This window comes from Meriones unguiculatus, chromosome X, assembly GCF_030254825.1.
Source record: "Meriones unguiculatus strain TT.TT164.6M chromosome X, Bangor_MerUng_6.1, whole genome shotgun sequence".
In the NCBI taxonomy this organism is placed as follows: domain Eukaryota; kingdom Metazoa; phylum Chordata; class Mammalia; order Rodentia; family Muridae; genus Meriones; species Meriones unguiculatus.
In genome coordinates, this window is record NC_083369.1 from 1,521,517 (window position 1) to 1,539,392 (window position 17,876).

A 17,876-nucleotide genomic window follows, 5' to 3' on the forward strand; every position below is an offset into this window, starting at 1 on the left:
CAGAAATTGTGGTATTTTTATACAATGGAATACTACTCAGCAATCAAAAAGGAAGAAATCATGAAATTTGCAGGCAAATGGTGGGATCTAGAAAAGATCATTCTGAGTGAAATATCCCAGAAGGAGAAAGACAAACATGGGATATACTCACTTATATAGACCTATAAGATATGATAAACATAATGAAATCTATACACCTAAAAAAGATAATCAATTGAGCGGACATGTGGTAAAATGATCAATCCTCATTTAGAAAGACAGATGGGATGTGCATTGAACATATGACAGGAGTCTACTGAGCGCATCTGAAAGACTCTAACTAGCAGTGTTTTCAAAGCAAAGACTCATGACCAAACCTTTGGCAGAGTACAGGGAATCATATGAAAGAAGGGGAGTTAGTCTGTTGGGGAAAGGATAGGTGCTCCACAAGGACCAAATATATCTGGGCACAGGGTCTTTTCTGAGACTGACATTCAACCAAGGACCATGTATGGATATAACCTAGAACCTCTGCTCAGATGTAGCCTGTGGTAGCTCAGTAACCAATTGGTTTCCCAAAGTGAGGGGAACAAGGACTATTTCTACCAGGAACTCAATGACTGGCTCTTTGGTCTCCCCACCCCCGAAGGGAGGAGCAGTCCTGTTAGGCCACAGAGGAGGGCTTTGCAGCCAGTCCTGAAGATACCTGATAAAACAGGATCAGATGAATGGGGAGGAGGTCCCCCCTATCAGTGGACTTGGAAAGGGGCACGGTGGAGATGAGGGAGGGAGGAAGGGACTGGAAGTGAATGAGGGATCGGGACACGGCTGGGATACAGAGTTAATAAAATGTAACTGATAAAAAAAATTAAAAAAAATAAAGTAATAAAAAAAAGAAATAATAAAATGTGAGTTCGAACATATTTGAGAAGTGTGTTTGTTTAACTATTTTCAAAGGCAGTACTTATTTTGTGAGATGGCATTTAAAATTAGGCATATCTTGATTTAAAAATGAATAAAATTATGTGATATCAACTATATGTTGATTTTAAAAAGTTGCTTTATTTGTAATTAAATTTCTAGTGTATGCTGTAGTTCTTGTCTATTTTGGAAAGGAACACAGGATATGAAGAAATAGATCAAGTTTGAACAATGAGACTACTACTTAAATTGTAGAGGTATAATAATATTACATCACTAATATTACATAAGCAATCAGTAACCTTATCGAATATCTTAAGAAATGATTTTTGGGTTTGTATATTATATAGCTGTTAATATTTTATTCATTTTTAGTGCTTATGGTCTATTGCAGTATATTATTAAAGAATTATATTTATGTTTCAGAACAAGGGATCATGCAAAATATGTAATAAGGTACCTGACAGACAAAAGAAACTAAATAAGTATTAAATTAGGTAATATATTGTTTGTTTGTTTTATATTGTTTTGTTTTATTCTTGTTTGTTTGTTTGCTTGTTTGTTTTCTAAAGAGAAGGAGAAAGGAGTGGCATTGAATGGGTAAGGAGGTGGGGAAGATATGGGAGGAAACAACGGAGGGGAAACTCTGAAAGAAATATAGTGTATGCAAAATTATTTTCAATTAAAAATAAAGTAATATATTACAGAGAGTCAAAATATATGAATCTTTAAAGTTTATTACAACCTTTTGTGCTGTTTGGATTCTAGGTTGAGTATGTACATGTGTGTGGACGTTCATGTGCCGATGTTACAACTATGGAGGTCAGGGGACATTTTGTTGGAGTGAGTTTTCTCTTTCAATAGTAAAAGTTCTAAGAATAGACTCAGATCATCAAACTTGGTAGCAAGCATTCTTACCAACTAAGCCATCTCTTCAGATAGTATCCTTAGTTTTTATCATAAATTAGAAGCTTATAATTGGAAACTATTTAATGTGACCATTCTAAAGTTCTACATTTTCCTCTCTTTCATTCTATTTGTTTATTATACAGCAACAAATACCGACTGAACAAAAATTACAACATTTTAAAATGCTGTAAATTAAGACTTTGAAAAGTATTCAATAGCTGCTTTCCTTTCTCCAAGCAGAAAATCAGTAAATACATTTCCTCTATCTCACTTGGATATCAATAGCAAAAACATCTTCCACATATTTATGTCAACAGTGATATAATCAGATACGGTTTTTGCAAAGAAAGTATTTACTATTTTATTAAAAATTGTTCATTATCTTCTGTGTTTTATGTTTCCTTTTTATTTCATTTTTAATTAAATTTTTATTTTTTATATTAATTATAGTTTATTCACTAGGTGGCTCTGCCATTAAAGGCTATCCTCTTTTAAAAAATATTTAATTTCTTCCCTTTGCAAAGTTTTTCTTGCTTCTAATTTAGTAAATTTTGTAACATTAATAACTGATTATCAAATGGTGATAAATGCTTTCTGCTGTCTCAGGCACACAGCATTGTACAACATTATTATTAATAGTTCCAGAATATCCATCTAGTAAGCATGAGCAGCATTAATACATATTTCTGGAGAATCTGTTTAAGAGATTCACTTTTATTTATCGTCCTTAGAAATGTGCATTCCTAACATAAGGCCCATGTTATGGTAACTCATATCATTAATAGTTGAAGTTTGTTTTATATGACCTAGAGAAAATAAATATTTTGATCTTCTGAACCCAATTTTGATAGTGATACAAACACAGTACAACTAGAATAAGATGTCCATGGTGCAAGTATGGAAGTCAGAGGACATCTTGCGGTAGTCAGTTTCTCTCTTTCTATAATATAGGTCCCATGAATTGAATTCAGCAAATTAGGCTAAATATCAAGCCTTTTTATTTGCTGAGGCATGTCTTATGCCATTATTTTTATTTTTGACAGATAGACAGACACACATATACATGCACACAAAGTGAGAAACAGAGAGAGGAGTGAATGGGACTAGGGGGAGATATTTTTCAAAGTACTTTATTTTCTTTGAATTATTGCTGCCTACAGTGGTAATGTTCCCAAAAGAACAAGTATATATACAAAATTTTAGGGCCTTTTGTTTGTTGTTTATTTATTTATTATTCTTGGAATAATACCAAAACACTGTATATGCAACCAAAACTGAAAGGATCATTTTTAGTCTTTTAGAAGTATCCAAATCTAATGCAATGAACATTAGTCACAAATAATTAAGCTAACACTTAAAATATGACTGGTTGGAACTGAGAAGTTTGCTCTTCATAAATCACGTGTATTTTTGCAGTGTATACTGTGAGGAAAAACAGAAACATAATTTTTAAATTAGTTATATATTACTATGGTAACAGTTGGAATATGTTTTTTAATGTTTTACTGAAATTAATTTTGTCTACTTATTTTAAATTCTTAATAATACAACCACTAGAGAAATTAAAATTGTTCTCATATTTTCATAAGACTGTGCTAATAAAAATAAATAACAATATATAATTTAAAACTCCTTACTCCTTGGCTACAGTCTTAAATTAACAATTTACCTAAAGAAGAATTTCCTTATTCATTAATAATTTTGTATAATAATGGCTTTTAAGTATATTGAACCTTTTTGCAGGCATATTTGAAACTTTTGCAATGTCATGGCTCATTTACATTGTGCTAAGAAGCAGATTCAATTAGCAATGCCTTTATTTATTCATTGTTTTTACAGATACAGTTTAAAATGTCAAACACACAAATTCAGCCAGGAAGTTTGAATAGAGCATTTAGATTTTATGGCTTATATTTTATTCCAATGATACACCAAAGTTTTATCAGAACAACAATAGTAAAACATTACAGCTATTTTTAGAATTTAATAAGTGTATTGTCCTCAAAATGAACTTTGTTTTCTTCTCTTTAGTCTATTTTTGTATTATAAATAGTTTCAATTTTGCTTCCATTTTTGTTTGTTATAAAAAATAAAAGCTGGTGGGGCGCGCTGCAGAGACCAATACTCCAACCAAGGACCATGCATGGAGAGCATCTAGACCCCTGGCTCAATTTCCAAGTGGGCTCCTTAGTAAGGGGATGGGCAGGGGTTTTCTGTGACATGAACTCATTGGCCAGCTCTTTGATCACCAACCCCTGGGAGGTACAATCTTGCCAGGCCAAACAGGAAGATGATGCAACCAGCCCTGATGAGACTTGATAGGTTAGGGTCAGACAGAATAGGAGGAGGTCCTCCTATTCTGATAAGTCAGTGCACTAAGGAAGGGAAATAGGGGAAAAAGAGGGACGGTGGGTGGGACTGGGAAGAGATGGAGGAGCCTACAACCAGGATGCAAAGTGAATAAATTGTAATAAATAAATAAATATAAAATATTAAATAAAATAATAAAAAAGAAAAGCAACACAATTCTATTTAGAGAAACATTTTGCCTAGTTCTCTGTTAATGTACAATATATAATGAATATGGAAGAAGTATCTTGTAATATATTACCTGAAAAAAATTATTTTAACTATTAAAATACCCAAATCCTAATGCCTTCTAACACTTAAATCTTTCTGCAAATATTTTTCTATGCGATTTTATGCCTACTGTTAGTAACCTAAAACAGAGCTAACAGAACCTCAGTTGATTTGATCCTTCAGCATGGTAATATAGGGAGATAACTATATAAATAAGAAGAGATTAATTGTATGTTCCATACTATAAATTCTTAACATAAAACCTATGAGTACTTCAGCACGGTGCAGGGAATCATACGATAAAAGGGGGAGTTAATATGACCGGGAGAGGAGAGGAGCTCCACAAGAACCAAATATATCTGGGCACAGGGGTCTTTACCAAAGACCATGTATGGATATAACCTAGAACCCCTGCTCGGATGTAGCACATGGTAGCTCAGTATCCAAGTGGATTTTCCTAGTAAGGGAAACAGGAACTATTTCTGACTTGAACACAACGACTGGCTCCTTTACCTCCCCCACCTCCCTTGAGGGGAAACAGCCTTGCTAGGCCACAGAGGAGGACATGACAGCCAGTCGTGAAGATACCTGATAATCTAGGGTAAGATCGAAGGGAAGGAGGACCTCCCTTAGCAGTGGACGGAGGGATTGGGAGGGAATGGGGGAGGGGCTATGGCTGGGATACAAAGTAAATAACCTGTGATTAATATAAAAATATAAAAATTAATAAAAAAATGTATGAATACACATTTTCATTAATGCCTGCCTATAAGAAAAAAGTGCTACTCAGTGAAAGGGCATTATTTGACTAAAATTGACATTTGAAAACTCCATGGCTATCCTTCATACAGATAAATTACATTTTATCTCTTTTTTTAATTTTTATTTTTTTCTTCACAATTAATTCATTATTTATCTATATTGAAGCCCCTTCCTACAACTGCCCCAGTCCCACCCTTCCTCCTTCTTCCCCTCATCCCCTTCCCCTAGTCTACTGAAAGGGGGGAGTTCTCCATTATTGCCATCTGCCCATACTTTGTTAAGTCTCATCAGGAATGCTTAGATCCTTTTCCTCCATGGTCTGGTAAGGCTGTGTCATCGGGGGGGGGGGGGGGGAGTGATCAGAGAGCAGTCATCTGAGTTCATGATAGAGGCATCTCCCAAGAGATCCACATGGAGAATGAGCTGCCAATCGGCTACATCTCAGCCGGGATCTAAGGCGAATGGTCCTGTTAGTGGACCACGAATGGTCCTCTGTTAGTGGCATTAATCTCTGCAGGATCCCCTGGACCCAGATCTTTTAGTTTTGTTGGTTTCCTTGTGGGGCTCTTGTCCCCCTCCATGTCCCTCTAATCCCACCCTTCTCATCCTCCATAAGACTTCCTACACTCTGCCTAAAGTTTAACCCTGCCTCTCAGCATCTGCTTAGATTCCTCTGTTGGGTGAATACTTTCAGAGGACCTAGTATAGTAGACTCCCATCCTGTTTCCTGTCTTACACCTCTTCTGGTGTCTATCCTGTTTTGCCAATCTGAATGAGATTTAAGCACCCTACTTAGGATCCTCCTTAGTGTTTAACTTCTTTAGGTCTGTAGATGTCTGTCTTATATTATAGGGCTAATATCCCCTTATACGGGATTATATACCATGCCTTTCTTTATATTTCTGGGTTACCTCACTCAGGATGATCTCTTCTAGTTCTATTCATTTGTCTGCAAATTTCATTATTTCCTTGTGTTTAATAGCTGAGTAGTATTCCATTGTGTAATTGTACCACACTTTTCATCTAGTCGCATATAATACTAATAGCAGAATCCATGTGGTCATGACTCTTATTCAAATTCTCGTTCCACTCTAGCACTATGAATAGTTTATCAGGACACATTGCTGAGTAAAATAAGTCAGACACAGAAAGACAGTTATCACATATTTTATTTCATATGCAGAAAATAAATGTCTTATTGCAGAAAAGGTATTAAGGACCAGAGCAAGGATTCTAGACATGAGGTTGGTGATAAGTTAAATGGAAGCAATAAATAAATAATATAGTAATCAATGGAAATTTTTACATTGAATTCATTAATTTGAAAAGAAGTATTTACATTTGAATCATAAACACAAGCAAGTTATTATGACTATTACATATCTATAGCTTCTCAGTTATGCAGGGAGTTTGTGTAGCTACAAAGCCACAAGAAGGGGAGACTTATAAAATTACATGTAGTATTTCCACATTGACCTTATTATTTATCAAACTATTCAATATATAAGACATTGAAAGACATTAGGAGTTATGTTATCATTCAAACTTTAATATTTTAATGATTGCTAAATTTTATTAGAATATGAAGGTTGGTCATATAATAAGGCTAAAGAAGTACTCTAACTATATGTAACAAGCACCAAGTTCTGAAAACATTCAAAGTACCAAACAATAGTTAGTCATATATTCAAATTCTTTTATCAAGCTTGAAGAACAAAGAGATCTGTCAAAACAAAACAAAACAAAACAACACAACAAAAAGAGTTCTGTGTAACATATTGGATACATTAATGGCTTCTATTTCAATTTTAAAAAAAATCACTGTATTATTGATTGCATTTTTAAAACTTCCAAAGCAAAGTGATAATTTTGGATAATAGTAAAACAAGGAAGCTCATTTTCAAATGTGAAGTAAAAATGAGCATAAATATATGTGAAGCATTCTGAATATCTAATAGTATTTTATAATTTTATGAACAAAAAATAAAATTAAATGCATTTTAATTGGTTGCTTACAGTTAATTTTTAAAAATATTGGTTGTTTCTTAGTCTTACCTTAAAAGAGACTCACAATTAATGTATACATGAATATTTGTAACAGTGTACCTTACATATCATTACATGAATGGAAACTTAGACTATTTTGTTAAGCATGTATACAGTATGTAAAATGTATGCATCTAATTAGAAAAGAAGTAAAGAAAAATAATATTTTATCTTTCATAATTTCCTCAGATAAATGTTGAAGTTATTCACTTTTCAGAGGAAGAAATAAATAATTATATCCATACATTATGTCAAAGCAATTGTTTTAAGTAAATGACTACATGACTGTATTAATTTTATTACATAAAAAATTTACAAAAGGAAATTAGAAAAAACATTCAAGTAGTCAAGATACCAAAACAAACACAAGGAATATTCTTTAAGATATCAGTTCATTTTAATATCTGAAGCAAGCAGTTAAAATTGTAATTGTTTATGAGAAGTAAAAAAAAAATAATGAATGTTCTTAAAACACACATAAACAATTCATTTTAAAAAGAAACATGCATTTTAGGTAACTTTTGTTTTTGTTTCTACTGTACCTTTCTTTAGTCCAGGAATGAAAGCTAAAAAGAAATGTGTATAAAGTTAAACAATATATATTTAGTCTTCTTCCAACTATACTATATAAATTATATACTAAACTATATTATTTTAATTAAATTATATTTTTTACAATAATTACATTTTATTCACTTTGTATCCCAGCTGTAGCCCTCTCCCTCATTCCCTCTCAATCCCACTCTCCCTCCCTCATCTCCTCCCTGCTCCTCCCCAAGTCCACTGATAAGGGAGGTCCTCCTCCTCCCCTTCCATCTGAAACTAGCTTATCAGGACTGGCTGTAATGTTCTCCTCTGTGGCCTGGCAAGGCTGCTCCTCCCTCAGGGGAGGGTGGTCAAAGAGCCAGCCACTGAGTTCATGTCAGAGACTGTCCCTGTTCTCCTTACCAGGGAACTATTTGGATACTGAGTTGCCATGGGCTACATCTGAGCAGGGGTTCTTGGTTATACCTGTGAATGGACCTTGGTTGGAGTATAAGTCTCAGAAAAGACCTCCTATGCCCAGATATTTTGGTTCTGCTGCTCTCCTCCTCAACCCCATTACAAAGAGTGTGTTAACTTAAAGAGGATTTAAAAATCATTACATTTTTTTTCTTCTGTAGTTTGTGTGAATATGACATGACCAAGCCTATGTGATACATGTGGCACTTTCAGCAAGTAATGATTGCTTTGTTAACTAACGGGTATGTGTTTTTACTTATCAGCAGCTAAACTTATGCAAGAAATCAGTACACTTCTTGTTTCATTGACTGTGAAAGTAAAGTTCCAGTAGCATTCATAGACCCTCCTACTGGAAACATGAATGCAGCAAAACAGTATGTGTTACCTAGAATACTCTGTCTCCAAATTCTGATGATGAAAATAAAGGTAACTGCCAAAAATCAATAAACACTAGCATGACGATATAATTCAGTGGAACTATTCTTAATATTCTTTTAAGAAAAAGTTCCTATATCATAACTAACCATACATATTATTTCTCACAATTATAAGATGAAGATTCAAGTATATTATAGTCAAATTCTAGATAAACAAAGGATTAAGTTTTAATTACTCTTTATTCAAAGACACTATGGCATCACAGTCAAGGAGTAGTCAAGACTATTTAAACCAAATCTTTTATACTAGTAGAATATTAGGTTTCTATCAGTATGTATGGATGACCATTCAATATTTTATTGGTAACATTATAAAATCCACAATAAAGCTTATTTTTGATCACTTATGTGTTTTAATATATATTTTATAATATGCATGTATTAATAAAAGCTTAAAAGACATATTTCAAATATTTATTATCATGTATATAAATATGTGTTTTCTTTAAGGCATTACATTAATATTTTTAGAATAACTTCTAATAAAGATAAAAAGTGAATGAATCAGTATACAAGTAAGGTTAAATCTAAAGCATATTCTCAATTTTTATGAGTTAACTATTGAGAATAAGCTGTACATTTATTGTATTATGCCATACCTCTTAAAGGTTAATGCCTCTTAGAGGTTATGGAATGCAGCAGAACTGTGAAAAAACTAAAAGTTGTAGACTTGAAGACTTGAATGCAAAATGAGTAAACTAATATTTATTTCCCTGTGATTCTAATTTTAAAATGGTATTTGCCTGGTCCTTGATCACGTCTCCCTTTTGGGGCAACATAGCCAGCCCACAGAGGAAGAAGATACAAGCAGTCCTGAAAGGACCTGATTGACTAGGATCAGACAGTAAGGGAGGAGGACTTTCCTTTATAAGTGGACTAGGGAAGAGAAAATGGGGGTGAGGAGAAGGAGGGTGGGTGGGACCAGGAAAAGATGAGAGATGGAACTACAACTGGGATACAAAGTGACTAAGTTGTGAATAATAAAAAATAATACAATGAAATATTTAAAAAAATGATATTTCCCCTAAAAGATCTAATACTTCTTGATGTATATCTCAAATTGCCCCTGTAACTTTCTCATTGATTGTATTACTAATAAGTTGTATAGTTACTGTATTTTTCTAAAGTGCATGGACTTCAAAACAAGAAACATTGGGGCTCAAATCAAGTTTTCTGTTCAGTTTGTGTGAAAGGTTACGACTCCAAACACAAATGCTGCAAGGTCGATCATATAATGAGCATCTAACTAATAGTGGAAGAAATATTGAAAACATGTGCTTCACCCTTTTATAAACTTATATGCTTTTATATACTTATATACTTTTATATACTTATATAAAAGTAATTCTTATGTATTTTGTTCTGCCATGAATGTTAAAAGAATACTGTCTCAAAGAAGCACTCATTTCAATACTGCAAACTGATAGTCCATTTGTTCCTTTGATTATGAAAATATCAAAAACTTTTAATTTACTTTATGAAATAAACAGCCACTGTTAGCAATATCAACAAAATTTTGGTTGACCATACTCACACTATTGCGTAATATTAAATACCCCTATTCATCCATAGATTAAATGTGGCTGTAGCAGTTCCTAAAACAACTTATTTTGTCATTTCTCAAATCTTCCTTCTCTCCTAGCTATCATCTCTACTTTATTGAGAAGAACTCTTTCAACAGCTATAGCAGAGACTACTTTGAAAGAGATTATAATATAGAGAAAGTATAATTCAGAAAAATAAAAGATAAATCTTAAAATGTAGTAAAAGTAAAGTGAATTTATATATCAAAGACCAGGATCCTTAGAAAGTTCCAAGGTTTTCATGGGGCAATATCAAGGCATGTTATGTTATATTACACAGATATTCCTATTAATATTTAACATATAAATTAGAAATATATGACTTAATGTGAAAGAGAACTATGACTAGATTACTGCTTAAGATTATATCAGGGGAGTGTATTACCCTGCTTTAGCATCCTTAGTACATATAAAGAAATAAGTTTAGAACAAATGAAATCACTCTTCCAAAAGTCTAACAACAATACAGAGTAGAGGTAAAGTTTGAACTTATGTGTTTTGGTGGTAACCAGCCACTGCGGAAAGCTACTCTACTTTAAAATACCATTTCCTAGGAGAACTCCAAAATGGCAGTGACCTTATCACACGTTTCTGAAGGGCAGAAGATCTGAAATTCCAAAACGGGTTAGTGAATGGGCAGCTGAAGCCAGAACATCAACTTAAATGCTTCCCAGGCTAGAGAGGACAACCGGTGAGCTGCGACACATTGGATTCAGGCCATTCATGAAAGTTTGTGTGGTCAGAGAGTATCTACCCCCTACACTTCTGACTGTAGCTTTCCTGGCTCCTGGGGCAGCTGCTGCAGCAGCTGTAGAGAGTACATAACACCAGGTATGGGAACACCTTACTCTAAATGGCCAAACAGGAAACCCAAATCTGAGAGTTAAAAAACTGTGGGCTCTCTTCACTTTTCACACAAGCCTGCAAGTTAGTGCACTCAGGTCCTCTGAACTTCCCACAAATGCATGCAAGTGAGTGCACTGAGGCACTCTGCACTTTCCACACCCACCTGCAAGTGAGTGCTTCTGCAAGACAGTGCTTATAGAGCCCTAGATCAGGACCCTTCTACACTAGCAGCCAGACATCAGAACCCTCCCTCTGTACGCCTCCTAGCTGTGGGAAACGTAGGGATCTCTGGGACAACTTCCTCAACATTTAAGCCCCTGTTCTGTGGGTCTCCCAGTGGAATCCAACCAAACAATTTCTAAAACCAAGATCGATTAACCCAGAGAGATCTGAACGCTTGGAGCACAACACCAAGACAGGCCTGTGGGGCACTGAGAGATTCAGGACACCTGTTCAAGTGCACTGCACCTGCAAAAGGTGCCTGCACCACAACCTACACTTGCACTCATCCCTTACACTTCACCTTTACAGGAAGGCACACTTCCACACACATTCCTATGCTTGAGCACTTGCAACTGTTGCTTTCCTGCATCAGAAACACCAACACCCACACTCAAACCAGTGGACCTTGATAAGCACCCTGAAGATTCCAGAGACAGACAGACACCCTCTGCAGTACAGGCTCCAGGGAAAAAAACAGCAAAAGCTATTGACCATCAGATGGTTAGAGGCATGCTTAAGAACATATTCAACAAAAATTAGGATTTCATGGCTTCACCGGCAATGGAGATTTTAATTCATCGAAAACACAGGAAAGTGATTTTAAAGCAAGGTTTATTGGGTTATTAGAGGCACATAAAGAGGAAAGGAAAAACTCTCAAAGAAATACAGCCAAATATAACCATACAAATATAGGCATATAAAAAAGAAATGCATAAAAAATAGATGCCATGATGGACAGACAGGAATCCACATACAAACAGATAAAAGAAATGGTGCAAAACATGAAAAGAGAACTAAAATAAATAAACACAAACAGAGAAAACCGTGAAGGTGGAGAACTTAGAGAAAAGATCAGGAACCATAAACAGAAGCATCATCAACAGAATGCAAGAGATGGAAGAGAGTCTCTCAGGCTCTGAAGATACAATTGCAGATATTGATACATCTATCAATGACAAAATAAAATCTGAAACACAAAACAACCACTAAATCAAGGACACCATGGAAAGACAAAACCTAAGAATATTAGGAATAGACAAAAAAGAAGATTCCAGGTTCCAAGGTCCAGAAAATATCTTCAAGAAAATCCTATAAAAATTTTTCCAACTTAAAGAAAGAGATGTCCTTAAACATAGAAGAGACCTACAGAACACCAAATAGACTAGACCAGAAAAGAAACTCTTCATATCACATAATATTAAAAAAACTAAATCTACAGAACGAAGAAAAAATATTAAAAGCAACAAGGAAAAAAGGCCAAGTAACATACAATTGTAGACCTATCAGAACCACACCAGACTTCTAAACAGAAACTATGAAAGCCAGAAGGGCAGATGTCATGGAGACTCTAAGAGAACATAAATGTCAAAACAGACTACTATACCCAGCAAAATTTCAATCAACATGGATGGAGAAAACAAAATATTCCATTACAAAACTAAACCAACAATATGTACACAACAACCCAGCCCTGTAGAAGATATGAAAGGGAAAACTCCAATTTAATGAAATCAACTACACCGAAGAAAACACAGGATATAGATAACAAGCATAGAAATACAGTATCACCACCAAATCCACAATAAAAGGCACTAATATCCATTGGTCACTATTATCTATGAACTTCGATGGACTCAAATCTCTAATTAAAAAGACACAAACTAACCGAATGGTTGCAGAAACAGGATCCAACATTCTGCTGTATCCAAGAAACACATCTTTGCAACAAAGACAGACACTACCTCATAATAAAGGACTAGAAAAAAGCCTGAAAAGCTGTAGAAGCTATCCTAATAGCTAATAAAATAGAATTTCAACCAAAATTAATCAAAAAATATGAGTAGGAACCCTTCATTCTCATCAAAGGAAAAATCCACCATGAGGATATCACAATCCTGAACATTTGTACCCCAGATACAAGAGCCCTCACATTCATACATGAAACATTATTAAAGCTTAAACACACATTGATTCCAATACCTTATAGAGGGAGACTTCAACACTTTGCTCTCACCAAGGGAAAGGTCATCTACACAGAAGCGAAATAGGGAAATAATGAAATTTAGAGGGGCCCTAAAACAAATGGAGCTAATAGATGTCTGCAGAACATTTCATCCAATTTCAAAAGAGTATACCTTCTTCTGTGTGTCCCATGGAATTTTTTCCAAATTGACCATATATTTGGACACAAAGCAAGCCTCAATACATACAAAAGACTGAAATAATCCCTTGTATCCTAACAGATCAACATGGCCTAAAATTAGACTTTAACAACAGAAATATTTAAAAGCCTAGACATGCATGGAAACTAAATAACTCTCTATTCAATGACAGCTAGATTAGAGAAGAAATAAAAAAAAAAGAATTTAGAGACTCCCTAAAATTCTATTAAAATGAAGGCACAACATGCCCAAATTTATGGGAAACAATGAAAGCAGTACCTAGCTGAAAGTTCAGAGAATTAAATACATCCAGAAATAAGTTTGAGACATCTCACACAAGCAACTTAATGGGACACCTGAAAGCCCTAGGGGAAAAAAAGAATAAAGAAGCAGACGCACCCAAGAGGAGAAGATGGTTGGAAATACTAAAACTCAGGGCTGAAATCAATCAATTAGAAACAAACAGATAAACAAACAAACAAAGAACAATTCAAAGAATCCTAAAACAACAGCTGGTTCTTTGAGAAAATCAAGATAGACAAAGCCTTAGCCAATTTAACTGAAAGACAGAAAGAAATTATTCAAGTCAGCAAAATCAGAAACAATAGGTGGGGCATAATGACAGACACTGAGGAATTTCAAAGAATCATTAGGTCTTATTTCAAAAGCCTGTCCACCACAAAATTTGAAAATGTAAATGAAATGAACAATTTTCTTGAGATTCCATTTACCATAGCTAAACCAAGATTAGGTAAATAGATTAAACATTCCTATATCCTCCAAAGAAATAGAAGCAGTCATCAAAAGTCTCCCATACAAAAAAAACCACAAGGCATGATGCTTTCAGAGCAGAATTCTACCAGAACTTCAAATAAAAGCTGATATGTGAATACTGTTCAAACCTTTCCACAAAATAGAAACAGGAATATTACCAAACTCATTCTGTGAGTCCACAGTAACCGTGATACATAAACCACACAAAGACCCAACAAAGAAAGTTTCAGACCTATCTATGTTATGAATATTGATGCAATAAATACTCAATAAAATATTCCCAAACTGAACCCAAGAACAAATCAAAGATATGCACTGTGACCAAGTAGGCTTCATCCCAGGCATGGAAGATTGGCTCAGTATACACAAATCCATCAATGTCATCCACTGCATAAACAAACAGAAGGAAAAAAAGACAACACATGAGCATCTCCTTAGATGCTGATAAAGCATTTGACAAAATTCAACACAGTTTAATTTAAACAGTTCATGTTTAAAGTTTTGAAGAGATCAGCGATACAAGGCACATACATAAACATATATAGGCAATATACAACAAGCCTATAGTCACCATCAAACTAAAGAGAGAAACATGAAACAATCTCACTGAAATCAGGGACAAGGAAAGGCTACCCACTCTCTCCATATCTCTTCAACATAGTACTTGAATTCTTACCTAGAACAATAAGACAACTAAATGAGATCAAGGGAATACAAATTGGAAATGAAGAAGTCAAAGTATCAATATTAACAGATGATATGATAGTGTACAAATGTGACCCCTAAAATTCTTCCAGAGCTAGATACAAAATTAACTCAAAAAACAAACAAACAAACAAAAAACAGTAGCCCTCTATACAAAAGACAAAAAGATTGAGAAGGAAATTAGGAAAAAAACATCCTTTACAGTAGCCAAAAATAACATAAAAAGTACCTTGGTGTGACTCTAACCAAGTAAGTGAAAGACTTGTATGGAAAAAAACAAAAACAAAAACAAAAAACCACAAAACTTCAAGTCTTTGAAGAAAGAAATTAAGGAAGATATCAGAAGGTTGAAAGATCTCCCATGCTCATGGATTAGTAGGAATAACACTATTAATAACACTAGGAATAACACTAGTAGGAATAACACTATTAAATAACACTAGGAATAACACTAATAAATGGCTATCCTACTGAAAGCAATCTAAAGATTCAGTGCAATTCCCATCAAAATACCAACACAGTTCTTTACAGAACTTGAAAGAACAATTCTCTATTTCATACGCAATAACAACAACAACAAAACAGAATTCCTAATACAATCCTGTACAATAATAGATATTCTGCAGGTATCTCCATGGCTGACCTCAAGCTTTGCTAGAGCAACAGTATTAAAAACTGCATGGTACTGGCAAAGAAACAGAATGGTGGGTCAATGGAATCAAATAGAACACCCAGAAGCCAAACAATACAATAGCAAAGAGATAGCATCTTCAACAAATGGTGCTGGTCTAACTGGATGTCCAGATGTAGAAAAATGCAAATAGATCCATATTTATCACTCTGCACAAAACTAAAGTCTAAGTTGATAAAAGACATCCACGTAAAACCAAACACACTAACACTGTTCAAAGGAAAAGTAGGGAAGAGCCTTGACCTCATTGTCATAGGGGATAAATTTTTGAACAGAACACCAACAGCACAGGCTCTCAGATCAATAATCAATAAATGGGACCTCATGAAAATGAAATGTTTCTGTTAAGCAAAGACACTATCATCAAAACAAAATGACAGCCTATGGACTGGGAAAAGATACTCACCAACCTATATCTGACAAAGGGCTAATATCCAGAATATATAAAGACCTTAAAAAGTTAAACACCAACAAATCAAGTAATCCAATTAAAAAAATGGGGAATAGATCTAAACAGAGAATTTTTAATAGTGAATAGTGGAATATCGAGTTGCAGAGAAACCCTTAAAGAAATGTTCAATGTCCTTAGTCATCAGGGAAATGCAAATCAAAACAACTCTGAAAATCCATCTTACACTGATTAGAATGGCTAACATAAAAACCTCAAGTGACAACACATGCTGGAGAGGAAGGAAAGGGAAACCCTCCTCCATTGCTGGTGGGAATGCAAATTGTCCAACCACTTTGGAAATCAATCTGGCACTTTCTCAGAAAATCAGGATCAATATCCAGCTATACCACTCCTAGACATATATCGGAAATATGCTCAACTATATAACAAGGACATTTGCTAAACCATGTTCGTAGCAGCTCTAGTCATAATAGCCAGATTGTGGAAACAACCTAAATGTCACTCAATGGAGGAATGGATACAGACATTGTGGTACAGTTACACAATGGGATTCTATTCAGACATTACAAGCATGGAAATCATGAAATTTGCAGGCAAATGGATGGAACTAGAAAAGATCATCTTGAGTGAGGCAACCCAGGAACAGAAAGACACATATGGTATATACTCACTCATAAGTAGTTATTAGACATATATCTATACTCCTAAGGAAGCTAACAACAAGGAAGACCCTATGGAAGATGCTCAATCTTCATCCAGAAGAGCAAATGCGACAGACATCGGAACCAGGAGAAGACAGGGAACAGGACAGGAACCTACCACAGTCTCTGAAAGACTCTACTGATAGAGGTATTGAAGAAGAGGATAAGACTCATAGCCAAACTTTGGGCAGAATACATGGGATTTTATAAAAGAAGAGGAAGATAGAAAGACCTGGAGGGGACAGGAGCTCCAAAAAGAAAATATATATATATATATATATATATATATATATATATATATATACTGAGTCACGGGAACCCTGAAGACAATGATACCCCAATGAAGGCAATGCATTGAGAAGACCTAAAACCCCAGCTCAGATGTATCCCCTAGACTCCAAGTGGGTTTCCTAGTAAGAGGAACAGTTGTGTTTTTTGTTTTTTTTTTTGTTTGTTTGTTTGTTTTCTGGCATGAACTCAGTGACAGGCTCTCTGATCACTTCCCCCTGTGGGGTGCAGGCTTGCCAGGCCACAAATGAAGACATTTCAACCAGTCCTGATGAGACCTGATAGGCTAGAATCAATTGGAAGGGGAGGAAGACCTCTCCCATCAGTGGACTAGAGAAGGGTCTTCGGGGAAGAAGATGGAGGGAGGGTGGGATTGGAAGGAGATAAGAGAGGGGGCCACAGCTGGGATACAAATTGAATAAACTGTAATAAATGATAATAAAATAATCATTTCCTAGATATGAGAACAGCGTGTATGGCAGAATCCTTTTGTTGAAGGCAGCCTTTTATAGCAAGTAATATCAAGAGATCAGTGCATTTATTAATATTTTCAGAAATTTCAACATCTGTAAATACAAATGTTATATGCCATTTCACATAACAGCTAAAAGGAAAGAGTGAAAAAAAAAATACATGAACTCAGTGGCTGGCTCTTTGATTACCTCCCCCTGACAATGCAGCCAGTCCTGATGAGAGTTAATAGGCTAGTGTCAGAGGGAAGGGGAGGAGGACCTCCCCTATCAGTGGACTTAGAGAGGGACCTGGGAGGGGATGAGGGATTGAGGGTGGGATTTGGATTGTACTAGGGAGGGGGTTATAGCTGAGATACAAAGTGAATAAACTGAAATTAATTTAA

At 35.0% G+C, this 17,876-nt stretch overlaps 1 protein-coding gene across 5 annotated transcripts in view; it reads right to left on the minus strand.

Moving 5' to 3' along the window:
- Positions 1 to 17,876, minus strand: part of Pcdh11x (protocadherin 11 X-linked) — a 630,344-nt gene that overhangs the window by 96,793 nt on the left and 515,675 nt on the right. For 3 of the 5 annotated variants that reach the window (XM_060375757.1, XM_060375760.1, XM_060375758.1), the window contains one exon: positions 7,740 to 7,763. The exons of 1 other annotated variant lie outside the window; for it this stretch is intronic. In XM_060375757.1, coding sequence (XP_060231740.1) covers positions 7,740 to 7,763 — 24 coding nt within the window. Of the gene's footprint in view, positions 1 to 6,312; positions 6,875 to 7,739; positions 7,764 to 17,876 lie in introns of those variants that run through there. One more of the 5 variants, XM_060375761.1, reaches the window with a different exon arrangement.